This window comes from Cardiocondyla obscurior, linkage group LG24 (assembly GCF_019399895.1).
Source record: "Cardiocondyla obscurior isolate alpha-2009 linkage group LG24, Cobs3.1, whole genome shotgun sequence".
NCBI classification, from domain to species: Eukaryota; Metazoa; Arthropoda; class Insecta; order Hymenoptera; family Formicidae; genus Cardiocondyla; species Cardiocondyla obscurior.
In genome coordinates this window covers 161,746-189,072 of record NC_091887.1, presented here as the reverse complement: position 1 = coordinate 189,072, position 27,327 = coordinate 161,746, and the positions used below count along the sequence as shown (strand labels likewise).

Sequence of the window (27,327 nt, the reverse complement as noted above, 5' to 3'; positions counted from 1 at the left end):
GTAACACTTGGACGGTTATTGTTGAAGCAACTTGTTAAGTAACAATCGTTCGATTGTTAATTCTTTTAATTATTTTTTTGCGCAAGTAGCGCGCCAACAATAAATGGAGAAGCAAATTCCTCGTATGCACAACTAAATGAGCTGTCCATTTGTTTCCTCCACCGCGATGTCAAAAGAAAAATGTGCAGCGCACATTATTTTGTAGCTCAAAACAATCGTGATCGTTCTTTTCTCGACGCCTTTCAAAAGTCGCGTTCTTGTAACGGGAAATTTATGGCATTTTCTAATTGTAAGAAAACACATTCTTGATACGTCAGATATTAACGTGACGCCGCCGTGGCGTTTGAAGTGGTCCCGTCGCGTCCGCAGAAGAAGGTTTACGATCGGTGCATCGAGATCTGCTCGCATTATTAATAAATAACGCAAAATTTATAAACTTGGACGAGCGCGAATACTTTTGTCCGTGGCGTTTCGTAAATGCACTCGTGCTTTTGCCTCGTGCTTCACCTGTTAAGGATTCAGTTAATCGCAAAATATGCATGAAATTGAGTTTTAAATAAGACAATCACGGTCGAAGGGGGGTCAGGTATTTGGATCGATCGCGCAAAAAAAAAAAACGACAGCGTGCATTTTTCTTCCTTCGGTTGCGTGCTCTTGAAAATTATTATCGCCACAGTCGCGGAGGAGTAAATAAACTGTGCTTCGGCGTGTGCACGGGCAACGAACAGGGAAAAGAGGAGACCCAGACGGATAAAAAGATAACATTGGTACAGACGGTAACTCGATACACCCGGCGCGGCGAAACGAATCGCTTAAACCTGTCTACAACGAAGAGACTCGCCGGCGCGCGGCGCGGCGCACAGTTTCCGTCGGCTGGAAACTTTTCGCGACGTTGATATATTCAGTCGTTGAAGAAGAGCGAGATCCTTCCTCCTTTATAGACCTCCGGAATCACGTTTTACTAAACGCGCGTTGGGAAAACGTTAATGCTTGCGCAAAGTTCCACGCGATACGACAATCGCAAACTCGTTCGAGTTAAATAACTGTAATTATCTATTAACGACGGTGCAAAATAAAATTCAATACCGCGAAAGAAAATAAAAAATTGTTACGTCAAATTTTCTTGACTCGAAAATAATTTCTTGACAAGTAACATGTATCTCGGACGAATCCACGTGCTCCGATAAGATTAGTAAAACGATACGATACGTTTTTCCGAAAAAGGCACGAAAATCTTGCCAAGTGATTCACTCGAAGCCTCTCCGTTTCTCTCTCTTTCGAATTCTCTCTTTTTTTCCTTCGCCGAGTGATCGAGTTAAACAATTTTAAGCAGATTGGCCTAGCAACGCCAACGTTCGTTTCTGTGGCCATTCGCGCTGGGTGTGGGCGAGAACCGTCTAGTCTTTCTCTCTCTCTCTCTTTCGTTCGCGTTCGCGTTCGCTTTCACTCACCTTTCGAAAAGCGAAGAGGTCCTTCTGCAACTTCTGCCGCTCGGCCGTGGGCTGCTGGCCCTTCCCCCTGATGAACTTGAGCATCTCGAATCGCCGTTAGCTCTTGGCGTTGTACGTCTTTTCGCTCTCTCTCTCTCTCTCTGTCTTTCTTTCCTCCTTTCTCTCGTTCTCTTTCTTCTTCTACCGAGAGCACTACCACGCGAAGGTATCGCTGGTCGCACGTCACACGCAGGTACCGACACGCACGCACGTTAACCGCCGGCCGCGTGTAATTAACGCATTCTTGAATGAACGTCGCGCGCTGGTGAGAACGCCGCGTTATTTACTGACCGATCCACAGCTGCGAAGGTAAACGCGCGCGCTTCGCGTCCGCGTCCGCGCCCGCGCGCTTCAGCTTCACTTCGATATAACACCGCCCGCGCACGTCAGTGTCCCTTGTCTCTTTCGGTATTATCCAGCCGCGTCCGGTCTCGTCGCGCCCACCGCTTTCTCTCTCTCTCTCTCGCTCCTTCCTTCGAGGGTGCGCTCGCGCGCTACTCGTTTACGACACCAGCGGACCTCGTCGCGCTCGAGAGGATCGGCGATGTGTCAGCCGACGATTCCCGACTCGCGGGGCTATCACCGTTCGCGAATCCGCGTCTCGTGGGGCTTCCGGCCGCGGCGCGGGACGCTCCGGGATCACGGGGTGCCGAATGCGACGGGGCGGCGCCCCTGGTATCGCGATGCGCCGTGCAAAAAACGTGCGACGGTTACGCGGCGTAAGACCATCGAAGCGCGCACTCACGCACTCGCACACATCCTCGCGAACTCTACACACACGCACGAATAAAGTCTCGCGCGCGCGCGCGATCACTCCACGTCGCTCGCTGCCGCGTCTCTCCCTCTCGTGTCGGTGGAGGATCGCAGCGTCGACTTTCCCACCGTAGTCGGTCTAACCAGTAACCAGAGTGGAGAAGCAGTTTTCCGCCACGTTCGAGCGCATTCTCTCGGCTGCGCTCGGCCGCGCTCGGATGCCCTCGCCTGCCCGGCGACGAACGCAATCGAACTAAGACGAAACGAACGATGAAGATGACCTCGATCCAAGTCGAGCCGCCATTACGTGTTCACGTTCCTATCCGTTTCTACCTTTCCGCTACCTTGCCGCGGTCCACGGGATTCTCCGACTCCTTCATCTCAATCCTACACCCGAGCGACGAAAACCTGACCTGACGATCACTCATAATTCCGGTAGGTAATCGCCACTTTCCTCGCATACCGTCGCGCCTTCATTATTTTTACCGAGTCTTATTACCTTTTCATAATCGTTACGATCGATCTGCTCGTTGCGTCCCGAACGTTTATGCATACAGGGAAAGGAATTCTTGTACATTGAAAGGTAGATATGATATTTGCTGTGGCGAGCAACGAGCGGCAACGACGACTGGCGTATGTGACTTCCCCTCCTTTTTCGATTCCCTCTCTCGTCTTTAATGACCGGCGCTTCGCAATTTTTGCATCCGCACTTTGCGTAAGGTTCGACGCACGCCAAGATTACGTACGTTAATCGCCATCGCCGAAGCAAATGCCATATCTTGCCTTGTAGCGTATGTACATGTCGTGATTCTGCAAATCTCTCCCCCGCGAATTGTTGCAACGTTTTAATATTAACGATTCCTTAATCATTTCTCTCCTCCAAAAATTAAGTTTGTCTCAAATTTAAAATAGGCAAGAATATATTTTAAATAAAGCGTCGTTCAATTTCAACATTTTACGTATGGCACAGACCGGCACGGAAACGCATCCTCGGTGCCGTGTTCATTCCGAGCATGTAGGTAACAGGACGTCACACGTCACGTAACGCGTTTTAAGTAACATTTCGTGCGAGACGATGCCCGAATCGTGCATTCGATGTCGTAGATTAATTTTATATATACATTAAATTCTGTTTGCACAATGTTTTAATGCCAGTTTTTTAAGACACATAATTTATCTTGTGTGAATTATTCTATTCGTCATCGAATAAATAATATCAATCGAGTTAATTATTAATTTTGCAATTTCTAATATTAATTAGATTATTTTAAAACAAGTTCAAAAACGTATCAAATAAAAATATATTGCACTTTTTCGCATATTTTTATAATATATACAGGTAGTATTAGATCTGTTGATTTATACAAAAATACATAAAATTTATCTTATCTAATAGAATGTACATATAATTTTATACGTCTGGGTCCATACATTAAATTAATAATTACATATATAATACAAAATTATTAATATATCACGGTTCCTTTTCAAATGGAGAATATCTATAGATTCAAAAAAGCGTCGATACGAGTCAATATAAAAAATCCTTTCTGAATCTCAATCTGCAATTTCTTACTTGTTTCAATAGACACATATAGTCCTGCATTACGTATGTGTTACGTATTACTGTAAGCATCGTTATAAATTTTAGATTTCTGTTGTATATATCGTAAAAATGTTAGGATTGACGATGAAGCACAGTCATTAATTATCTCTCCAAAATGTATAGGTAGCACACGTCTTGATTTCGTTAGACCGACAAATGTAAGTAAGAAGCGACAAATACTCTGAGTATCTTGTTAAGGTTTTCTGTAGTTTTCAAGTCAATGTTGTGTCGATTGTCCCCAGATTTATGCCAGAAGGGTGGAAACGGGGTCGGTATTAAATGCAAAATAGGTACGCCTAAAAAATAGAAAATACAGTTTTATTTATAAGATTAAGGTGCGAAATAATTTTCGCGAATAATTTATCGACACTTACTTCTTCTTAAAAAGGGAATGTGGTCGTCTTCGATTTGCGCTTCGAATGAATATGGTTGAAAATACCTTTGTTCTGGTCTACCGTACGAATAAGATTCGAATTTTCTCATCTGAGCCAATTTCTTTTCGATACTAGCCAGGAAAGAGTACCATTTCTCAGTGGTTTTAAAGTAATTGTAAAAATTTGGATCTGGCGCACCTAATAAGTCTAGGAGAATCAACATGTCCTGTAAAAAAAATTGTATAGCTTGAAAAAATATTAATATATTATAGAAATGAATTTTATGATTTTAATAGTAATATCACGAGGCTGACATTATTTTTATAATTGTTATCACTTCTATTACATCTACGTTGATAATGTAATCAACGTAGATGTAATAGAAATAATAAAAATTATAAAATGTACGTACAATTCTATCTAATTCGGAGAAACTTCCCCCGACGTAAGCAGTTTTTTTATTATACCACTGCTTAGCCAAGTGTTTAGCACCATAAATTGAATCGTTTGGACCCCATTCCTCAAACGCTTCTTCCCCATCAAAGAAAATAAGCATCAAGCTGACGTCTTCCTGAAAAAATATAGATCTCCACTTTAATTTAGATATTCAACTATTAAATTCGCTCGCGATATAAGTCTGCACCTACTTGTTTCGTTAAATAATTCCTCATGACAGTTGCCAAGTTAATCATTTGAGCACAAGGCACGGCACTGTCTGTGGCTCCAATAAAATTTTTCTCTCTTGTATACTTTGAATCATAATGGCAAGCCAATGCCAGATATCTTTTTGCATTAGGATTTAATTTCGCTATGATGTTTTCAAATTCCAATTTGCCAAATATAGGTGTGTCTGCTTGAAATACATCCGACTCTACTGTCCAATTGAGATTTCTTAATGATTTCTTGATGTACTGAAAAAGAAGGGCATTTGTTATTAACAATGGATCAGATCCTGCGACAATGTTATAGCATCAGAACAATTATCGTCACGTTTTTCCTAAGCAGACCTTTTTACTTGAAATAAGATTATAGATACCTATTGTAAGATGAATAATGTTATAAATAATACTCAGTGCTTATTTTAATATTCATATATGTAGGTTCGAGTATCTGAAATTAGGAGTTTATTAAATTTAATTGGTTTACCCCGTTTGCGTCTTACCTTTTTTACTCTTGCATGCTCGGGAGTCCCCACGATTCGCACCACGCATATGTTATCCAAGAGCTCGTTCATGTGAGAAATGTTTGTGAGACCGGACAGCGTGACGATTTGTTCGTTTGTCAATGAGTTAGGCGCGTGATGGTACTGGAAATCATGTAACAATAATGACACTCATTAAAAGATGTACCTCGGGGATAGATAGAATATAACGATAAACCAACAAAAGCGAGGACAGGCGATGAAAATTATTACGAGGGGAGGCTCTCCTCTTCCACGAGAAAATAAAGATTTAACGAGAGAAACGGGGTAGCATTCGTCGACGCGTTTGAGAACGTACTTTTTCTCTTGCGAGTGGGATCTCCCGCAAGTCTTGCTCGGCCGCATGCAACGACGCGATGAAGAAAAAGACGCATAGCGCGATCATATCCGTACTCTGAGGCGGCCACGCGTCGACTGATGTCGCGAATATCGCCATGTAAAAAAGACGAGAGCTCCGTTCTTCGTAGCTAAGCTAGTCATCTTTCCTTCCTTTCTCTTATCGACGTGCCCGCGTAGTCCGTACACCGTACGTCTGTCTCGCTTCCAGACGGGACAACGCGTTGGGGAAATTATCCTCGCGAATGCGCAATAGATTGTCGTCGAAATATTGGACAAACTTGCCGACTCTGCCATTTTGCCAAGAGAAACGGCTGCGGCGTGCGGCGTGGTTATCGCGTTGCGTTTGATTGTACGCAGAAACAGCTGTTGCGCTGCACTGCCGACCGTGTTAAGCATTTATTTGATTGAATTATTTTTCCGAGATGTCAGATGATAGATAAAATTGTCACGTAATGCCGAATTTTATTTAAATAATAAATAACGTTATTTTTTATTGTTTTATTTTTAATTGAAAATTTAATTTAAGTCACATACTTTTTTTTTTTTTTAACAATAGATATTACTCTAAACATGTTTCTAATTTTTGTTTTATTTTTATGTTACAGTGTCGTCGTAGCTGCATCGCTGTAACTCCGTCGCTACGCATCGAATCGGTAAGTGAGAAATATTTTTTTACGTCAGCGTTACGATATAAGTATCAGCATTACGGATCGTAGAACTCGACAGAAATAATATTAATATACATGTAAAATAACTAAATATATAAAGCCATATAATATAGTCTTAATGCGTAATTCGATTCAATTTAACGCGACTACTTTAAAAGAATTACCTAAAATCTTAAAAACAAAAAAAATTACTAATTTTATTTTCTACTTTAATCCTTTCATACTTGTCCATTCTTAAATCTTATTTACTTTGTCACGCAATTACATAACTATATATTTAATTTAATTTAATTACATTTAAAATTCTTTATTTTATAATAATCAATGACATAGTTTAAATTCTCTTACAAAATATCGTTGGTTGCTCGTTTAAGGAGCAAATAAAAAGTAAGCTACGAAAAGAGATAAATTAAAAAAGAAAGAAAAAAATCTTAAGATATGTATGTATGTGTGTATATTTTATATTTGTGTAAAATAATTTGTTGCACGTAGAATTAAAATATATAAAGAGAGAAGAAAGAGAGAAAGAGAGGAAAAGAGAACAGTTCCAATTTAGTTTATTTGTTGCAAAAATATTATATATAAAATAATGGAAATATTTTTCGTTACTTCCTAAACATCTTACATAGAGATATCGATGTCATGAATCTTACAAAAATCAACATTATCAAAAGAACTATGCGAATCGTAATCGCGTAACAATCCTGGTGGCACCATATATTAAATAAACTTTACTTACAATTAGATTAATATAGTATATCTGGCAAATAAATATCGTCGACTTTTTTTAATTTTTCATTTAATTAATTGAGTCTCGGGTACTCGTTAGCCGGATAGATTTATACTGGAAATTCAATTAACATTTATGTATAAAGTAACTCGAAGAAATCAAATATGTATGTATACGTATAATATAATTATCGATTTTCTTCAAGTCATTTTTATATTCTAATCACATGTCCGTCGATAGTTCCAACTGAAATCTATCGTTGATTAAATTCCAAGATATTGATCCCAGGCTTGCGGCGTAGCGTAAATTAATATCGTCGCAAAATTGCGGTGCTCTTTATGTATATAATTGAGATATTCATTTAATATTTGGTACTACCAAGAAAGCGAGAGCGTTGACGAATGTAACAATCGTGTTGATTTTCACTTTGCTCGCGTGACTCGACGACAGTTCTCTCTTTGAGAAAAAAGCTAGAGTTTTAATTGCGTTAAATGAACAACGCGGCGGGACGCGTCAACGCGAGCCAAGCTCGACGGATTTAATTTCGATCAACGTAATCGACCGAATCAATTGTAATTGATAACGACTCACGACTGTTTTCACCGAGTTTCGTCGAGACGATGGCGATGATCGCCCGACAATTGGGAGAGATATCTCCCATCGAGTCCTTTCTTTTTACGAGGACCGCAAACGAATCGTCGGTGTAACTTTCGTTAATGATTCGAGAAACTTGAGCGAAACCGATCTCGTTCAAGTACGTTGAAAACGACGTGGAATAAGTCTTTGCGATCAGCCGGCGCGAGAAAAAAAATGCGTAAAGGATAATCGATATCTTATTTGTCGAACTGAAAAAAATTACAAATAATCTCGCTGCTAAAGTAAGTACGCGTATTGTTGAGCAACCGTCTCGCGCAAGTCGAGTTTTCCGGGCAACGCGAACGTCCAAAACAACACGATGCAAAAGTCCAAAAATATAATTCGCTCGTTTTTTTTTGCGAGACTTTTTTCGAACTTCTCTCGGACGCCTTTTGGACTTTCGTGCTGCCTAGGTTCTTGCTTTCGGTCGGATCGGGTCAAACGATCGGTCTATCGCGGGAAGAAAAGAACTCTTATTTTGACAAATCTCGCGTAATATACAGAGCGACGAATCTTTTAAATTGCGGATACAAATAGATTTATATCCGGGGCAGGAACAATAGTACGCGATCGATTCTTTGCGTTACGAAGCGCGATCACCCTGTCGATCTTGAATTTGTTGAATACCGTGTGGAATTATTTTTTCGTCCTCGTTCTGCCAAAGTGACGCGATTTTTCAATGTTAGCGATAAGCGCCGAGGCGCTTGGAATATTTTCTTTCCATCGATGCCGACCGGCTGATTGTGAGTTTCTTCAGTAGTTGTAGGGTCCGTACTGGGAACCGTGATAATACGGCCCCGGGTATGTTGCCGGTGCCGGATATCCGGCATAAGCGTACTGCTGTTTCTGTGGATACACTGAAAAAATTAAAATAGAAATTAGATTTTATTTGCACTTCTCTGATAACGAATAAATGAGGTAATTAATAGAAATCTTACAATTAAATAACGATACGATCTAATTTGCTACGGTTAGTTGTTATAAATTTGTTTTCAATTAGTTAATTTGACACAAGACCATCCGATTAATCCAGAAAAAAAAAAAAACGCGACGCATTTCTTTTTCGTCTAGCGTATTAATTAAATTCCGCTGTCGACAAATACGCGGGTAAGGCAAATACGGAAATTCTTTTGCAGGAAGAGTCGGTGGGTGGGTGTATGCGTATACGGAATGGAAAATTAGGCAAGTATGTCGCTTTCGAACGTTTACTTCTAGATATCACTGGTTTTTCCGTTCTTTTACTGGAAGAAAAGTATTATTATCTGACCGAAGTTTATTTCCGCGTGACTAATTTTCTAAAATTACTCGTAACGACAAACTGTGACCGAAAACCACATTTCACAGATTATATCTAAACAATATTATATTTCGTATGAGAAAAGAGAGAAAAAAAATTTTTTTTTAAGTTATTAAAGCTTATTAAAATTAACTGATTAACTTTTTTTATAAAAGACTGTAAAAAACATAGGGATACGTTACGTATTTCGTCTAAAAATTCTAAAGTATATCGTATTTCTACGATAATATATAATTTTGCAAACCGGTCGATCATCCGAAGGAGAGGAGAGCTAGAAAGTTTCCTTCAGGATTAGAGCGTGACAGTATACTCCGATCCATAGCGGAAACAGAGCGTGAGGTGAACAAGTAAAAGTCCGCGAAAATAAATATTACCCGTTCCCTTTGCGCTTTTTTCATCATAGCAATTTGATAATCGATTCAACTAAATCCCGTTGCTTACGATCGATCCGCGATTGCTTTTATTTCTATTAATTATCGGCAACGAAACGCAACCATTGTTCGAGAATACACACGTTTCGAATATACTCGGGTTTTTTTTTTAAATTTAATTTCAACAAAAATGCGGCCTTGGCAATATTAAGATATCGCGAAGGTAAAAGGCATATTTAAATAGTAGGCAAACCAGTAATTTTCCACGCGGCTTCTCCTCCGGTCAGTTTAGTTAAGAGATAATTTTAAATAAAAATTAAATGTGAAATTTTCCTACGGCGATTTCAGATTAATATTTATCGAATTAGCGTTTACGTGGTCCCGTTTTTCGCATTTACAAAGTCACAGCAAGAATTAATATTTCTGACACCCTGCTAATTGTAAGTTCTCTTGGCAATATAATTATAATATTACATTACTTAATAGAAATTTTTTTTTTTTTTTTATGTACAAGGCGTTATTATTGGGAGTCGATTATTATAATTATTATTGAGTCTTTCGGTTTATAATTGGTGTTATAAATAAGCAATCGGATTAACCTTGTTTTACGTATTGTATGTCCCACCATTCAATTAGTTGACAAAAACTTTTTTCAATTTTAAACATATATTACAACCACTCCCTACAGTGGTATACTATACCGAGTATCGAGTAAGCTAAATCCTGAAATAATGCAGGTTATTATTATTTTTACTATTTCTGTAAATAATGTAAAATAATAGGGCCAATAATAATCGTTATGCATTAACACGGAAGCGTTCCAAGTAAACCGCATAACTCGTTACGAGATATTTACAAAAAGTAAGTAGGACTGTAAATAACTGTTTAATGACATCGTTTGCTTCCGTGTTGACGCTTCTTCTTTGAGCGGATCCAGTTAGTATAATGACGAGATAGATGATCGTTATCCTCGTATCAAGGAACGCGTTCCTCGCGATCTAGCCCGATAATCGTAAAGTAAAGTTAGTAGAACATCCGGAGCACGTGGAATTCGACGGAGCGTTTTCGTATTGGCGATTTCTTTTGAGAAAGATTACGATCTCCGTTGCAACGTTAATTGGAACTAGAAAAATGTCCGAGAACCAGTTCTCGACGTTTGATTAAACTTTTTAAACGGTATCGTTACTAATTGCTACTGCAAAATGAGAGCTAATTAACGTAATCGCCAAGTAGCGCCCCGGTCGAATATTCCCGTGTCCGTGTAGTCGAAAGCAAAAGGTGTTAAAGGTATGTACCAGGCATGAGGTACTGCATGTTCATCGCCTCCTCGCGCATTCTCTCGCCCCTCAAGCAAATCGCCGCGGCGCTAAACAAGATCGCGCTGACCAACGACCAACCGACGCCGACCCAAGCGACCACGTACGACCAGTCGTACGAGATTAGCGAGTTGTCCTTCAGGACCTAGACAGTTTTGTCCCCGCGTGCCATGTCGTGCCGTGCCGTGTCGTGCCGTGCCGAGCCGAGACCGCGCAGCGCCGGGCGTAAACATACAAAAAGAGATACGGAGCTAGTTAGTACGGTCATTTTCGTGGTTATCGTGTCACCTGGCATGATGTACTGAACGTTCTGGGCCTGCTCGCGAGCACGCTCCCTTCTCAGGCAGGATGCCGCGATCAGAAACAGCGTCATCGTACCCAGACACGTAGCCACCCCCAGCCAGGCGAGATAAAACGACCAGTCGTACCATTGCGCCGCGTTGTCTCTTAAAACCTACGGGTAAAGTTTCATTAAAATCTGCTGCCTGCGGTTACTCCACCTTGATCCCCACTCTGTCCCGTCTCGATGCGAGATCGGTTACCTGAAAGAATCTTTGTCACGCAAGTTCAATCCGTTATATCAATTACAGTTATTATTCTGTACGATATATGTACATACATGTAATTTGGTTTCAATTATATCGTTAAAAATTTTCTTTTAATTCCATGCACGAGAAAGCGTGTCTGACTGTGTAAAATTTTGCACTGAGAATCAAACTTTTTCTTCTACAAACTAATATTCGGATAAAGGAATTTTTTAATTTTATTTCGTTTCACAATAATACGGAACAGAAATTGATTGAGCACAGTTAATATTTAAATAATCGTGTAATTAATACTCGGTGATAACTCAGAGAATTGAAATGGAACCAAATTTAAACAATTTGAGGAAACGTACCATGTAGATTCTTCATCCTTGATGCGATCGATGCAACAGTCAACGATAATATTTTAACGTTTTATAAAACACTTTGGTTATATCGTTAATAGAATCTCAGAGAAAGGTAAAATTGAATACTTACGTTGCTCCATTGCTGATAATATTCCTCTCCGACGATTTTCTCTTTTTCATAATACTCCACGCCATGCCAAAGACCCATACCGCCAGCACTCAGGAGGCCTGCGTAATAAATTAATATAATACATACGTGCATACATACATACATAAAAAAATTTCCAGAGCTTTTATCAACTTAATTAATTTTATTCGATAACCAAAATCGGTAATCAATATATGTATATCTTAAGAGATGTACTAACAGGCAAATAGCATAAGAATTGCAGTAGCCGTGATATTTCCTGGTGATCTTCTCCAACAGCCAACCACTCCCGTCCAAAATGCCGAAAATATCGCGAGAAACCCGACCATAAATAACGCTATCACGGATCTCCCCATATCTGTAACAAATAATAACGAATTTAAATCCATCGTATCACTCGTGCATGCTTAGGAAAATTTGCGTCTTCTATTTTTATATCGGTGAAATTTTTATTACGACTAAACATTTAATTAAATTCTTTTTTTTTTTTTGGAGATTACGGAAATTATAAATAATTTATTTTCATCAGGAAAGGGATGTAAATTTTCCGTTGTTGCGATAAAAGATATTTTTTTAAATATACACATATACATATAATACTTACGTAATCGTGCCATTGCATCGTCGGAGAAGCCTCTCGTTTGATTTTCTTCATCGGGAATGAAATAATCAATATTCATGCAATGCGTCTCTACGGGACTCAAATAAGTCTCGACTGCAATCACAAAATGAAAAAGTCATGACTTACGTTATAATTCGTACCATTTATTAAAGAAATGTTACATTAAAGAAAAATCTCTCCATTGAAAACGAATTGTGATTTACATTACGTTATTAAATCACAAAAGAATAAAATTAATTACTCGGTTAGAAATTGGGCAATTCGATATATAAGATATTTTTCTTTCTCGGCCTGAGACTTGTGGTTTTATTTCGCAACTTCTTTCGTAAATACGCATATTTCGCAGATATGCTGAGAATTTCTGCATACGCGGAATATTTTAAGGATACGATAACACGTCTCTTAGGGATCTTTCGTCACATCGTATGAAATGAGCGGTCGATGCTCGTCACGTTTTTTTATTGTTTGATTGTATACGCGCGGCGGAAGGCGGAGATACGTCCGCTGGATATATCTTCGTGTTTTCGCGCAGGGAATTCACTACTGGGATTTATCAACGCTTCGTGATCCCACAGCCCCGATCGCGTCAAGCGAGTGCGCGCCTCGAGAAGCACGCGACCCAGAATGCAGAATACGCCGGGCGCAAAGTGTGTACGCTTTTACCTCGCGTGTATCTCGCGCTCCGCAGCATCGACTCACGCTCGCTCGGTCGCGGCTTTCGGCTCTTTTGCAACGGTACTCCCTCGTCGTCGGTACCAATCCTAATCCACAAAACTTTTGCCACCTTTGGCACTTAGGAAAAAGTTGTACGTACAACAATCGCGCTTTCGCGACTAACTCTTCTCCCGGCGAACGCGTGTCTCGTTTAACGAACCGAGACGTTACAGGGACATTGCCGCGAAAAACCCTCTGCGAACTACAACTTTAATTAGCAATTATTCAGATAGGACGTAATCTTTTAATGAGAATAAATTTTTGAAATTTAGCCCGAGGACTTAAAATAAAAATTTTTCAATTATTTTAACTTAAATAATAGATATTTTTTTTTTACAACTATAAATTCGTCTCGTCTTTCTCTTTCAACAATCAATTATCCGTTTTTGCTCCGTTCTTTAGTTCTCTCTGAGTGAAAGTCTTTCGTTGAAAAAAAAAACTCGATGTAAGAAATGGAACGAAATAACAATAATAAGTTTTTGAGTGATTTAACTTTCTTTTTTTTTTCCTTTTTTTTTTTAATGATTATAATTTTGCTCACATCTTTCAGTCAGTTAATAAACGTACCGTTTCTTATTTGAAACGCAAAACGTCCTGTATTTTTAAGAATCTTCCAGACTATTAATGTCTGTTAAGTTTTTTATTTTCTCCCCTTTTAAAACATCTAGTACATTTGTATGTGCATAAAATATGCAAAATTTATCTTATTAATTCACGCAATATTTTGGTACCGGAAGTAAGTTTTTCCGGATGAGGGCCGTATTTCACGGGCAGTCACAACACGTAGGGAGAGATGTACCGTTCGAGATAGTTGAGATTCAGAAGACGGACGACGGTACCACAGCGGCCATTTCCTCGACCCTCTTCGAATCTAGTTTCGCCTAAACGAAACAAGGCGTCATGCCAAGATCGTTGACTCGCGCCTAACTGTACACGCGTTACACTCCTCGCTATTCCGGAAGAGGAGTCGTCGGCGACGGTGGCGATACCGAGCGACCGCGGTCGATCCTCCCGCGTACTTTTCATCGTCGCGGAGGTAGATAAAAGTAGCCGGACCGGTCGTTGACTGGTTTCTTTGAATTTTTCACGTATGCACTCGCAACCGCACGCGTTGGCCTCAATTTTCGGCGTTAACATCGGCCGCGAGGTCATTCTATAAAAATTTTACAACGAAACGTTATTCAGGAGATATTATTCATTTCCTTCTTTTTTTTTTTTTATTTTGCATTCTTTAATTTCTTCCTCAACGTTTGTTAGCGATCGCAGATTTGCTTAGACTTTTTTCCCGACGCAATCACCCCGATTAATAATAAATCGATGCCACCGGAAGCGGATGACCGGAAGAAAACGGTACGACGAAACCCATAAGGTCGTCCTCGGCGAACGGTACCACGTTACACGGGCGGGACATCGTTCATTTCGATTGTTTTCCAGTCGAGCGACGAGAACGAACTCTCGCCCGGTGATTTCTTCGCTATTCGAGCAAACAACCGCGAATTGCCCGATAGAATCGATTCTCACCGATCCGCCCTCGATATGCTCGCCTTTCCTTACCGTTTCTTCTGGTCTCTGTCTCACGGTACCTGCCGAACAGGTACACGTTCCGGGGTGGCACGAGCGTATTTTTCTTGGCGAGGAAATCCGGCGAGAAAATATTGTCTCCGTTACTTTCAGCGTCCACCTGTCCTGATTTTATTCGAATCAGATCACCCAAACTCGATCGTTGATCCCAGGGTCGACTAAAATTTCTTTTTTTTTTTTTTTTTTTTTTTTAATTTCTATAATTGCTCGTTAATGATATCAGGTTCATTATATCGCTCGCATATTAAATTACCTTTATCATAATCTGTCTATGAACGCGACCTTTAATTCGTGTGTACGTAAATCTTATTCAAGCGCGTCGAAAGACCTAGTTTTAATAATTGCTTCATTCATTTTTTAATCGATTGCATCTCGAGAAATCTCGTCGAAGCAACACGTGACGTCGGCATACTTTCCTCGCTTTATCTCAGAATTTTACCAACTACCCACTAACCGCTACTCCCTCTCGTTCTCCCTACGACAGTCCGCTATTGTACAAATAACAATAGATTTTATATGAGGACGTAGGCCCGCATCCACACGGCTAGCCGTTTTCACTTCGTAGCGTTTTCCCTTCCCGTTCGAAGAATGCGCAACCTGAAACTTCCGGGAGAACTAGAATCACCTGTAGCGCGTACAAACCTGCTAGTATACTCGCACGTTGTATCTTTCCCTTCTTTTTTAATCACTTAATCGCCGTATTGAGAACCGATGCGACACAATTCGATCGTACGCCACGCACGTTCATGACGCTGACGTTTGCATAGTAATCTTTGATTATTACATCGTGAAATGGACATTGCGTCATTTTTTAAGCACGCAAAAGTCGATTCGATCCAACACGACTTTTTTAAGATGGAAATTATTCAACGTTAGTTGATTTTAATTGTACTTTTATATTTAAAAATAAAATTCAAATAGCAAAGAATGTGGCGAATCGATTTCTGATTAAATTTAACGAACGTCGGAGGAAGTGATCCTTGAACAAATCAATTTTAATTAATTTATACCTCCTGACCTAGATTTGTATCGGAATTTACTTAATCGGCACAAACTTCCTGCGATGAACGTCGTGGCCATTATAAGATTATTACGATAATCAGGTTAATTGCGTTGATTACGGATTTAATTACCTCGAGTCTGCAATTTCAAATCGCGTATCATCATTTGATTACGTATTACTGCATTTACATATCACTGCTGTTACGTATTTTAATCTTAATTGGTTAGATTGACTGCGGAGACGTAAACGCATTGTCGGGCATTTCCACTTGATTCTCTAAAAATACGCGACACCTCGTGAAACATTATATGACATACATCATACGTCATTACGTAGAAAGTTTCTAATTGGAAAGGCGTTCCGAGCCATAGAGCATTACATACGATGCGAAATTACACCCGAAGAGTCGAGGTTTGATCACATCCTCATGCGTAACACGCGTGCCTTTATTCCGGGTTTAAATGCCGCATTTTCAAACCCTGAATTAATCTCTATATATGTATTAATATAATAATAGCGACATTCTATCATATATTCTCTTTCGTATCTTACAATTCCAGAACGTTTAAACTCGTGTCTGCAGCCCTAAGCATACAAATCTTAAGAAATAATCTCCAAAAAAGGAGATTTTTAATTACTATATATACGAAAAATTAATTTATATTTATACGTAGTCAGCTTTCGATGAAACTTTGGCCTCTTTACTCGCAGCCATCTGTATGCTCGAACGCGGATTGTGTTTCCAAGACGTTAACGCGATCGACCGATCGATCGGCACGTCGTCTATTTCGCAACGACCGCGGTCGCAACGGTCCACTTACGATGTGCGTATCAAAAAAAAAAAAAAAGAAAAAAAATAACCACAAGTCTTTGAGCTCCAGCAAGTCTTATCGTGCATCGAGTAATTTAAGACGGAGATTCTCGCGATCGATACCGATGCAAAAACTTGGCGCAGGTCGATTGAAGACAAAACTCCGTATTTCTGACATTACGTTCGAAATATTTCGTTTAAAATAACATTCGCAAAGATCCCAGGTTCGTTGACACATTTTTGCCGCAACGTCGTTAATAATTAGCAAATATAAAGATATTTAAGCGTTTAAACTACAAAGCAAACGCTTAAAAAATTTTTTTTTTTTTTATGGTATTTGCTCCTCAATATATAAGAAAGAAAGTGTAGTATTTGTACGATATGCTACGTTGATACTTCTCATATGAGAAGATAACGCTCAGCTATTGCACGGTGATGAATCCCGGGATGAGAAAGCGCCGCGATACATCGCCGTAGAAGCTCTCGGGTGAAAATACACCTTTCTCCAAAGATTGTGCGCGTCTGAGCGGCTGATTGTAAACTGTTAACCTATTACGTGGGATCGGATAACCTACGACATTACGAGATCGTAACGTAGAAAGTTTCTTAAAGGCCGCGTAAAGGGTGTCTCGTTGATCAATGAGCTTTGGGAGAATTTTAAACGTTAAAATTATCGAATTTCGATCGCGAATATAAAATTCTTTTAATTAAAGCGTGCAAATGGTTTATCGTTAATGTTTATTAAACGCCTAAAAATCTTACCTGTTGGTGGCCTCTCTTTGGGATAGCATATCCTAAATAGACCCTGAGTTCTCGTGTAATAATAGTACTTGGAGTTCATCTGCTCCACTAAATGGCTCTGCTCGGGATGCTTGCTCGCATATTGCTGCAACAGAAAGAAAAACGTCATTGATAATTAAATGCCGAGTGCTAAATATTCAAAGAAAGTCGCACCGCGCTTTATTAACGATGATGAAGTGAAAGGGCAAGAACAAAGTCGCGCGGTGAATAATTTGCCTTAACGGAGAGAGCTACCGGACGTGCGTTTTCGAATGCAGATCAAGTATACACGCTCTTCCTTTCGCGAAAATGTTATTATGGTTAGAAAGTAAGAATACCGCCGTTCCTACTACGGAACATCTGTCAGAGTCTCTCCTTCTCGCGTTTTTAATGAAAGAGATTGCGAGGGACTGCGTCTTCTCAGGATTTTATTGTCAAGTTTATTAGGTTGCGAAACTATCTCTTAAGAGTAATGGTTTAGATTTTTGATTAAATTTTTTTTATTATTTTATCTTATTAGATTTAAACGTCTGCAATATAATTTTTTAATTTAATTTTTTTAATTAAATTTATTAACTGATAATATCGTCATGTCTACATTAATATTTTTCATTTTATGTTACAGTCACCGGCAGAACTTCAACTTCGCTGAATGCAGACATCGGTAAGTCGCATGATTTTTTTTTTTTCTTAATTTGTAATCGGGTCTCTTGAACCGATAACATGTCGTCGTCCATAAATAGATAAAACTCAATCATAACGTCGCACGCGAAGCGTGTGCATGGTTTCTTCTAGTTGTTACAAAAATTTGGGTGGGTTAAAATTTTATACAAATATTTCAACTTATAATACGTGTATATTAAATCGATTAGTCAATACAGAAATTTGTACAAGCTGTTAGAGTGACGCTTCGCGCGAGTTTCGCAGTTGCGTTAAAGAATAGCTAATGGATGAAATTACGAGTAGAGAAAACGACGTTCGTTTTATTTCACGTCGCATTAAGGCATCGATATTCTGCGAAGAGTCCGCCGATGTGCATGGTTAGCCCATGAGAGTCCTAGAGAGCGTTTACTCGTGCGTGTCTCGCGGCAAGTTCCGTACTTGCATTGCTCGAGGATGCCTATTGAATTTCCCAGACCTCGCGCGCATCCTCTAGGTTTAGGAAATTTAACGTAATATCAGATAATCAGATCGCACGGTAGGCGTCGCTCGCCGCTGACAATCTCGCGGATTCGGAACTCGTCCACGACGAGTAGGTATCGGATCTATTTTCTAGAAAGTCCGTCTTCGATTTCCCGATTTTAATGTCTGGTAGAAAGTGTAATGATATATTGCGCTGTCCTATAGCACGCGGGAAATCTTAACGCATGAATCGCGACGCGTGTCGACGACGAAAACACGCGTGCTCGTTTTCCTTTGCACGTACGAGTCGCTTCCCACGAGGTATTTCGCTCGATCCGTTGTCCGCCGCGCGCTGATAAAATTGTTCTGCAAAAGTGTTTCTTTAAACACTCCACTTGTTTCCAAGAATATCATGTGCGGTCTCTGAGCGACTAGTTTAACCCATCTCGAGACGAGAGAGTCGATCGGTTTAGTTTCGCATCAACCGTTTTTATTTCCTTAAATCTTAAATTAAGTATATATCTTTCTGAATTATTAAATTTAATAAATTTTTTTTGCCAGAAAAATTAATTAAATTATCAAACGTTAGAGGCGATATATTTATTGGCACGATTTATGATGTGACAAAACGGTTTATTCGTCTTTTAATTAAAATAATTAACGCACGCTTTATTTCACAATGATCGCGAAGAAAGATGTCGATTCAAACAAGCTTTATTAATCGCTTGGCGAAGCGATTACGCGACGGGCGCGTGTCTTTGTACAGAAGGTAGAAACATGTTCGTTGCGTATCAACATTGTGACGACCGATGGGGTCTCTAAAATTCCACGGCCTACGTTCTTCCTCGATTACCAACCGATAATCGTACGAGCGTGACGTACGCTATGCTGATGCAAGGTTTAATTCAACCTTGGTCAACACCCATACGTTCCAAGTTCCAAGTAGCATTCTCTCAAAAGAACGCACAAGGTGAACATTCGCCAGGACAGTTTCATTAGATTCCTCCACGCGGATCAAGTAACTTTGCACGTAATATAAATAAAAGTAACGCAATTCTATCGCTCTATTGTCGAATGTTAAAAATCGAAAAAAGTAAAATCTTTTTTTTTTTTTTTTTTAATAAAATATAGTTGCTTAAAGAGAACGTGTTTCTCGTACGAAAGTTTCTGCGAGTAGCAGATGTTTTCTAAAAATGCAGCACGTGAATCCTTTCGTGGCGGTACATATCGTTTACGCGGAATTATCGTCGCTCGTAGTTTGCGAGAAAAGGAAGAAAGGAGGACTCGAATAAATCCCGGACTCGTCTAGGCCACGCCATTCTGCTTTCACGTTGTTATTTCGCCATTACTCGCCTCAAGCGCGGGAAATATCGTCGAGCCCGGTTGATTTCTTTGACATGGAAAGGAAAATTTGCCGTAGGACTCAACGGAGATAATTATATTATCGAATAAAGAGCATTATATGTGCATTCCTCGAGAAACATTTTATCGAGGATTTATTTATTTATTTCGCAAAATCTCCGCTGATCTCGCAAGCGTCAGCGCGAATCTCTTAAACGTACTTTCAAGTGCAGTGATATTTTAACGTAGCGTTACAGCTGGTCTTATTCGCGTGTCATTTTGTTCACTGGGGGGAACCATGCTAATTATTGCAACAGTTAGAAACGATTATGCAAAACATTTGCACACGCTCGCGGAAATGGACAGAGGATAGCTTTCACTAAACCTGTCCTGTCCTGCCCTGTTCTCGTCCTCGTTTCCAGGACCAGATCGGCGCAAATTGTTTGTCGACGTTGGCGTAAATTGTCGGAGAGTTTCTGTTCGGTTGCGGATTCGCGTTCAAAAAGGGGGAGACCCGTTCACCTTACCGCTCGTTCGCGAGCAGCGAGATTTTTAGTTGACAGACCGCGCACGGCAACTTTCATTTGAATTTTTCATTCGTCGTTGACTGGTCAGCTCGCTGGCCGATCGTGTCGCTTTTCCGACTCCGAGATTCACGATTACACAATTTTTCACTGAATCTCAATAATTCGCCGCTGATTACTTTGAAGAGGCCGATCGCGAACGGTCGCGGGATTGCGCAGGCATCGCTTCGATTTGAATAACAATCGGTATATAATTTATCCTCATTTTCGGATGCATCGAAGAATCTTCTCGCATTAATCCGTCACGGAAACGATGCGATTTGATTGTTCGTTGGCAAATGCGATTTCGCGTACTTGCACGGCACGAATACCGTCTAATATAATTTTTACACAACCTGTCTCTGCTGAATGCGATCGACCGCTATTATACATATATTGACCGAAACATTTCTGCTCTCTACATCTATTATCTTACATAAATTCGCGTAACACGTCGTTATCTGATTGCGATAAAAGCCAAACGCTTTTCTCGAGATGTCGAGAGAAAATTTACATGGCGTAATAAAGCGATTAAAATAATTACCTCGCGAAACATTGTATCGAAAAGGAAAAAGTAATGGAATATATGCGTAGCGTTTGCGACAAAAGACACGTTGTTAAGGCCCGAAGATAGACATCTTCTCATTGACGAGTTTCGACAGGACGTATACGCGTGAAACGTAGCTGCGTTACGTCACTCGTCTTAAAAAAAAAAAGAAAAAAAAAAATTAATTGCAACGTTGTTCTTTAATCTCGACGAGCTCTTCATGTTCACGATCCGTAATATTTTTCTTAAAACTGAATATGTTCCAACACTTCCTGACGAGTAATATATCATCATATGTCTTTAATTATGAAAAAAAAAAAAAAAAAAAAAAAAAGAAAGAAAAGCAGTATACCGATGAGTAAAGTAACCAAGAAATTTCAACAATTGGCCCCCTAGCTTATCGATACGGTCGCGTCTCGCTTCTTCGTTAAGAAATCATGTCGTTTACGAAACAGCTAACGTAACGCGATTTCGTGTATCTCATTAATTTTCATAATTTTAAACTTTTTTTTTTCACTCAATACAGCCGCATTCGCGGAGATCTGTTTTTAGTTTATAACGTCGAGTTTTTTTTTTTTTCGCAAGAGCGAGTTTCCTCGCGTTCTTCGATATTATTCGTGAAAACTGTTTCACCGTTTGTCTCTAACAAGGCGAATTCAGGTGCGCGCATTCCTTCGCTCTTGCAGGCCCAGTTCGCCGGGCCACGTCACCGCGGCTCTCAAATGAAAGTACAGCGACTACACTTGATGAATATACATTTATATGTATACGTAGATATAACGCCACGTAACGCGCTACCGTGCGCTCGCGAGTACTAAGCGAACGCCGACGAAACAAACGGGGATACGCGAACGATGCAATCAGCCCGTGCAACGCAACCAGAGTATTCTGGTCGGTAGACTAATACACCCCCGCCGCGTAAACACGCGAGTAATTCATTATTAAAGCGGAAGCGGCCAAGTGAAAATTACCGCGTAGCAATTCTAGGCAGCACTGAATTCGTATAAAAACCGAGGAAAACGCAATATCTCGCGCACGCGAGATTTAAAAAGCATACGTCGTTCGGACTCGTCGAGTTTGCCCGGTGGCCCAAACGCGGCAATTCGATACGCATCCAATTCGTGCAAAGCCGGTTTTTTTATATGCATATCACGCAGCTTGCGATCGGAGGGGGAGCGGAAGAAAGAATTCAATTAAATCAATTAAAATTCTTGAATACTGGTTCTATCGATTAGCGGCCTGCCTTCGAAATGCCTCTTTGGTTTCTACTTTTAAATATTACGAAGAAGCGCCGAGGTCGCCAAAGCCAATTTCACTTTCCTCGCAATATTTTCCGAGTGCGTAAGATAAGAATAATATAGGATAATTTATTTTCCGGGGTCGCGGACAGGAAGCCGTTAAGGCGGTCGTTATCCGGCCTCGTCGAGAATCGTTCTTCGGAAAATCGCAGTCTTTAACGTCGGTTGTCGTCGAGTTTCGTTGATGCCGGGGATTATACTTGCCGCGCGCGAGATCTTCCCGTTAATCGACGGCTGCCTCGCGTGCAGTCGTGCACTCGGACTCGGCGAGGTCGCGTCCTGGCCGTCTCGCGGAAAGGTAGACGCGGAATTATCATTTCGCGTGCATGCATCCTGAGGATGTATCGGAGAAGCACGCGTCCGCTCGCGCCTACTCGACATAACTGTACGCCGAGGACGGCTCCGCCGACACCTCCTCGTCACCCGAGCGAGGAGGCCGGTTTCTGCCTGGCTCCGGGAATCACGCGGCTGTCCGACGCGCAAAAGAAAATAACAGAGCGTCACGCCGCGCGCCGTGCACGCATCCACGTAGGGAAGTAGATTTATGTATGACCAAACGATCTCAAAATTATCGTTTCGCGTGAAAATTTTATCAGGATTAATCTGAAATTTAATCACCTCGTGAAAATAGAATCGACGACGAGGATTGAAACGTGGACAGGTCCTGTCGCGCGCGAAATCGTTCATCTACGTGAATTTGTTCACTTAGAAAGAGCTTGAGCGAAAATCGCGCGATCGGATGGAAGCTCGTTTGTCGATAATCGCGCAAAAAGACATACCGCGTTGGCCGCGCGATCGGTGCACCGCGCCGAGCAAAACTCGTCGAGTCAACGCGCTGAGAATGGGCGCGGCTCGGAATGTCGATCGTGTTCCAAAGGCACGGGACGATGAGAGAAAGAGAAAAGCGCAAAGGAGGAACGGGATATTCGCGAAATGAGATTCCGCTAACGACGAGATAATCGGATTTAATCGGCGACGAGTCCTCCTCTCGAAGTAATAACGAACGTCAGGACTAGGGTCAAATACGATAATAGGTTTTTTTTTTTTCTTTTTTTTTTCTTTTTTTTTATCATAGGCACGTTCAACGGATACTCGCCACCTACATGCTGAATGACGCGTAAGGCATCCGCACGTCCCTGTCATTTAATAATTCCCATTCTTACGCACGCAGGAAATATGATTTTTACGTCGCGTTAGAAATTACGTCAACGTCGGGATATTTCGCTTGCGTCGAGCACTTGCGTTTTCCGTCGAGTCGTGACGCAATTCTCACCGCCAACGGATTGATTAATCATACGAGATATCCTATTAAAAAGTCTCTCGAGTCGGAATTAAAATTTACGTCGCCGAAAAAAAAAGAATTTATTCCCGAAAGGGTCTAAACCGGAATTATTTGAGAAGAAAATTAAAAAACCCTCTTTCTCTTTAAAGAACATCGTCGAAAGATCGCTCGAAGGTGCAAATGAGGAAACTTAGACACTTTGGTTTGAACGTAAACACAATTACATTTATTTCAATGACTTTAATAGTCGATTTATGATCAATTGCGTCAATTAGATGCTTTAAAGTGCTTCGTCGATTTACGATCAATTGTATCGATTAAATGCTTTAAAGTGCTTTTGAAGTCGTTTGTTGGTTTTATATTTCTATTTAATTTAAAAAAGACAATAGGTCGATTTCCCCATTTAAATAACGTAGATCTCAGATTGACTTTGATATTGTAAAAGATCTGTTGGAATTGATTCAAGTTTTTTTGTTAAAAAAAAAAAAATTAAATGAAGGCTTTAAACTAGTATTTCTCACTGATGCTCGGCGTGTTTAAATGCCGCTGACATCTTTTCGATTCTACGAAGAGGAGCTCGTGAGAACAACGTCCGACTTTCAACGACCCTAGAGGGTAAACTTGACCTTCGACCCGTACGTTCACCCACGAGAAGGACGGCGGAAGTTCGCGGGAAGTTCTACTTCCTACTTCTTTGCCTCCTCGCGGAAAAATTTTTCTCGGAGCTTTTAACGTAGATTACGTGCGCAATCTCGCCACCACCTGCAATATAACTTGGCGTCGATTAGTAGTTACCTCTTATCCACCCCCGTCTTAAATTATTCGCCCGCGACAATCGTATTTTAATTTTTAACTAGAAATCCGTCGCGCAAAATAATTTTTTAAGCTTTACTTTCTATAAACTATTAACGTGTCGAAAAAGCAAATTATCCCAGCATGTTTTCATAAGACATACTTGATCTATTCGTCTTTAGACAAGCGTGAAAATTTCCCTGAAACGATTTCTTACCTTTCTAATCTTTAGAAGCGTGCTTACTTCTAAAAGCGAACAAAGCCATATGAATTAATTCACTACTTAATACAAAATGACGAGTTAATTCGAGAAAATGTTTTCGAGTGATAAAAGTAATTAGATTGATTGCGAGTACCTTTAATACATTTATTCTAAATATAGTTTATAGTTTTAAATGGATTATTTAGAAAAAATGATATAATAATAGCGATAATACGTAAGTACGGGAATTACTATAATGAATCGCGGCGGACTCACATTGTATATTAGTGGATACCTGCGTATGCTCGGAAATGGGATTATAACGACATCGGAAATTGTGTTCATTAATGCAATAGAATTACGTGTCGCTGCGCGAGCTGAAATTGTCGTTATCTACGAAAATAGGGAGGGAGAGCCGCCGTAATCGAGTTTCTTCGCGGCGTTACTTGCATCCTTATGAATAACGGAGGGAGTTAGTTATAAGAAATTAGATTCGCGAGCACGGCCGGCTGATGACAGCTTCGGCTGCCGGTAACGAGATCCGGATGCGATCCAACTTCGGTCGGGAAGATGTCCATTTTCATAAGCGATCGCTCGGTTTAAAGCTGCTGTTCGGCGTACCAGCAATTTCGTCGGAATTTCTATGAGGAATGAGAGAGAGAGTAGACCGAGAATGGCGAGACGAGCACCAAACTGAATTAGCTTCAACGATACCGCCGACATTTCGCGACGTCCATCGTCAGATCTCACGCTTTCACAATCCGCGCACTTTAATTTTTTTTTTTTCTCTCCCGATACTTTAGATTGTCGCGCGACGTTTCTTGCAGGACGACTGAACAATTTCCATTGTGATGCGCGTTTTCATAAAATATTCCTCGAAACCCACGTAAAATATTTCACGAAGGAAACGGGCCTTTTAATTTACTTGTCGTCAAGATCCTTCTTCCGACGTGAGAATTCGACAAAGTGTTTTCGTATCGTATTTGCACCTCTTTTTGTGAATCAGTCCCGGAATTAGAAAAACCTTTCTCTCGAGCTCGTACATCCATTTTAAATGCTGATAAAGCGGCAAAAATATGATGATAAAAAACGAATACGTAGAGTCGTTTGTCGAACGCTGGCTACAGAGAAATCGGTTACAGTTGCGTTGCCCGTATGCAACGACGCGTCTCCGATTTGGAATGCGGAAATATATTACAAGACCGCGAGAAAAGTCGTTCCAAAAAACGAAGGAACGAAAGGTGCTTTCAAAGTAAAAATATCAATGACGGAACATTTTAAGTGACGCATTTGTAATTTTTTAATATGTCTTACTGAAGCCATTGTGCTCGAAATTTAATGAAATGTCGAATTAATTTGTCTAGATTTTTGTCCAAACATATTGCAGGCAGGAGCGCGCATTTTTATTATTTTTTTATTTTTTTATTCGAATATTTCTATTATACGTATATGTATATTTAAGGTCACTTTTGCGAGCATACGTTAAAATTGACACATTGGGTGCTATTAATAGCAATCGTAGTTTGCACCCTGTACTCCGTTTCTATCGGGCAAAATTTTTGGTTGCATATCCCAGCATATGTCGTCGTTAACTTGATTAACATATTAATTAATGTTGCGTCTAATCGATGTATTTAATATTTACGTAATTAATTAAGTACAGCTTTGAAGGTTTGATTTTTCCTTGGACAGCCTTTTCTAAATAAAAATGACAAAGTGCGGGCGCGACGACGCGCTCCCACTCTTTCCGAACTTTCGTATCTCTCTCTCGTCACGTAGTACCGTGCAAGCACGCGTCATCTCGGTCGCTCCTCTCGGTATAGAAGATCGGGATACGAACCTGGATCTGAGCGCGCTTGACCTCGGTGTAGAGCCAGTTGTCCGTGGAGAAGGCGATCGCCAGGAGGGCAGTGGCGATTATACCGGTTATGGTAGCGAGGGACAGCGTCACCGCGGAGCACGGCATCTTGGTATTTTATCTCTCTCTTCCTTTATCTTTCTTCCCTCTCCCTTCCTTCTTTCTCTTCGCTTGGTCGTTGAATGTCCTCGGTATCTCCTTCTCTCTTTCCTTTCCGTTAGCTTCACCTGGCACTCACCGCGATTACGTGATGGTTACTGCTACCAAACGTGCATATGGGCATCAGCGCGCACGAAAAAGAGGCTGTGTCGCGAAAAAGGGCTGGACCACGCGTCGGTGGTTTTTGGAGAACGCGCGACTCTCTCTCTCTCTCTCTCTCTTTCTCTTTCTCTTTCTCTCGCTCTCGAATCCCGCGGGACCACCGGGGTATGCGAAAAAAAAAGGAATTGGAGGTGAGGGGTGGGGGGGGCGGGTGGTCTGCGCGATATCTTCGTCGTCCTTCAGGATGCGCGTTACGTCGCGATGCACATCACCACCACCGCGTTCCTATCGCAACAGCAACGATACTAACAGACTAACTGGTAACGGCACGTCCGAGCACTCTCCGAGTCCGAGTCGCCTCGAAGCTCGAAGGAAAAGCCAGCAGGAGATGGAGAGCAAGGAGAGAGAACCGGATCCCAGGTGGGGATGGACTCTCGTAGCCTCAGGTATATTACCTGTGTTTTACCTGCAGCGGTGCTCAACGCGCAACTATGCGCGACTTCGTTGACGCGATTGCACCTGGCATGAGAAAAAAAAAAAGGTGCTCGTCCTTGGCAAAAATCCTCGAGGGTGAAATCCTACAGCAGCGATTACGACGTTAGACGTCGCTAGATATTGCCACGGAAATCGAAATCTTCCAGATTATACTCCTCTCGAGTGTCTTACGAGTCGTTAAAGATTCGGTCGTAGTCGCTTCATTTGACCTTTTATAGAATTTCTCGTCTTCCC

General features: G+C 40.8%; 3 protein-coding genes and 1 long non-coding RNA gene across 7 annotated transcripts in view; 1 reads left to right on the top strand and 3 right to left on the bottom strand.

Moving 5' to 3' along the window:
* L(2)gl (LLGL domain-containing protein l(2)gl) overlaps positions 1-2,867 on the bottom strand; it is a 17,103-nt gene extending 14,236 nt beyond the window's left edge. For both annotated transcript variants that reach the window (XM_070671796.1, XM_070671799.1), the window contains exon 1: positions 1,452-2,867. In XM_070671796.1, the coding sequence (XP_070527897.1) occupies positions 1,452-1,535 (84 nt within the window). In that variant the 5' untranslated portion in view covers positions 1,536-2,867. The remainder of the gene's footprint in view (positions 1-1,451) is intronic.
* LOC139111498 (uncharacterized) overlaps positions 1-18,121 on the top strand; it is a 20,889-nt gene extending 2,768 nt beyond the window's left edge. The window contains exons 2-3 of the long non-coding RNA XR_011547219.1: positions 6,369-6,416; positions 17,958-18,121. This is a non-coding gene — a long non-coding RNA (uncharacterized lncRNA). The remainder of the gene's footprint in view (positions 1-6,368; positions 6,417-17,957) is intronic.
* Positions 3,531-6,040, bottom strand: LOC139111493 (glutaminyl-peptide cyclotransferase). Its single transcript, XM_070671814.1, has 6 exons — positions 5,723-6,040; positions 5,386-5,529; positions 4,871-5,134; positions 4,636-4,794; positions 4,224-4,449; positions 3,531-4,145 (listed from the first exon to the last, which is right to left on the bottom strand). Exons 1-6 carry the CDS (start codon positions 5,858-5,860, stop codon positions 3,994-3,996), a joined length of 1,083 nt encoding a protein of 360 aa, XP_070527915.1. The 5' UTR covers positions 5,861-6,040; the 3' UTR covers positions 3,531-3,993.
* Positions 6,972-27,327, bottom strand: LOC139111495 (transmembrane protein 114). 3 transcript variants are annotated; one of them, XM_070671818.1, is made up of 7 exons: positions 26,320-27,327; positions 17,315-17,438; positions 12,426-12,536; positions 12,042-12,179; positions 11,804-11,901; positions 11,070-11,235; positions 6,972-8,654 (listed from the first exon to the last, which is right to left on the bottom strand). In XM_070671818.1, exons 1-7 carry the CDS (start codon positions 26,443-26,445, stop codon positions 8,551-8,553), a joined length of 867 nt encoding a protein of 288 aa, XP_070527919.1. In that variant the 5' UTR covers positions 26,446-27,327; the 3' UTR covers positions 6,972-8,550. The 3 variants fall into 3 exon arrangements, with proteins under 3 accessions (XP_070527919.1, XP_070527918.1, XP_070527920.1); XM_070671817.1 differs by lacking the exon at positions 11,070-11,235 and adding an exon at positions 10,761-10,926 and having other exon boundaries at positions 26,320-27,295; XM_070671819.1 differs by lacking the exons at positions 6,972-8,654; positions 11,070-11,235 and adding an exon at positions 11,249-11,696 and having other exon boundaries at positions 26,320-27,318.

Coding starts and splice junctions, on each gene's coding strand:
- LOC139111495 (XM_070671818.1), bottom strand. CDS start 26,445: ATGCCGTGCTCCGCGGTGACGCTGTCCCTCGCTACCATAACCGGTATA. Junction 11,236..11,803: donor ATTATCAGCAATGGAGCAAC/GTAAGTATTCAA, acceptor CTTTACCCGTAG/GTTTTAAGAGACAACGCGGC. Junction 8,655..11,069: donor CGTTCAGTACATCATGCCAG/GTGACACGATAA, acceptor TAATTTTTTCAG/TGTATCCACAGAAACAGCAG.
- LOC139111493 (XM_070671814.1), bottom strand. CDS start 5,860: ATGGCGATATTCGCGACATCAGTCGACGCGTGGCCGCCTCAGAGTACG. Junction 5,530..5,722: donor TCCCACTCGCAAGAGAAAAA/GTACGTTCTCAA, acceptor CATGATTTCCAG/TACCATCACGCGCCTAACTC. Junction 4,450..4,635: donor TCTCCGAATTAGATAGAATT/GTACGTACATTT, acceptor TTTTTTTTACAG/GACATGTTGATTCTCCTAGA.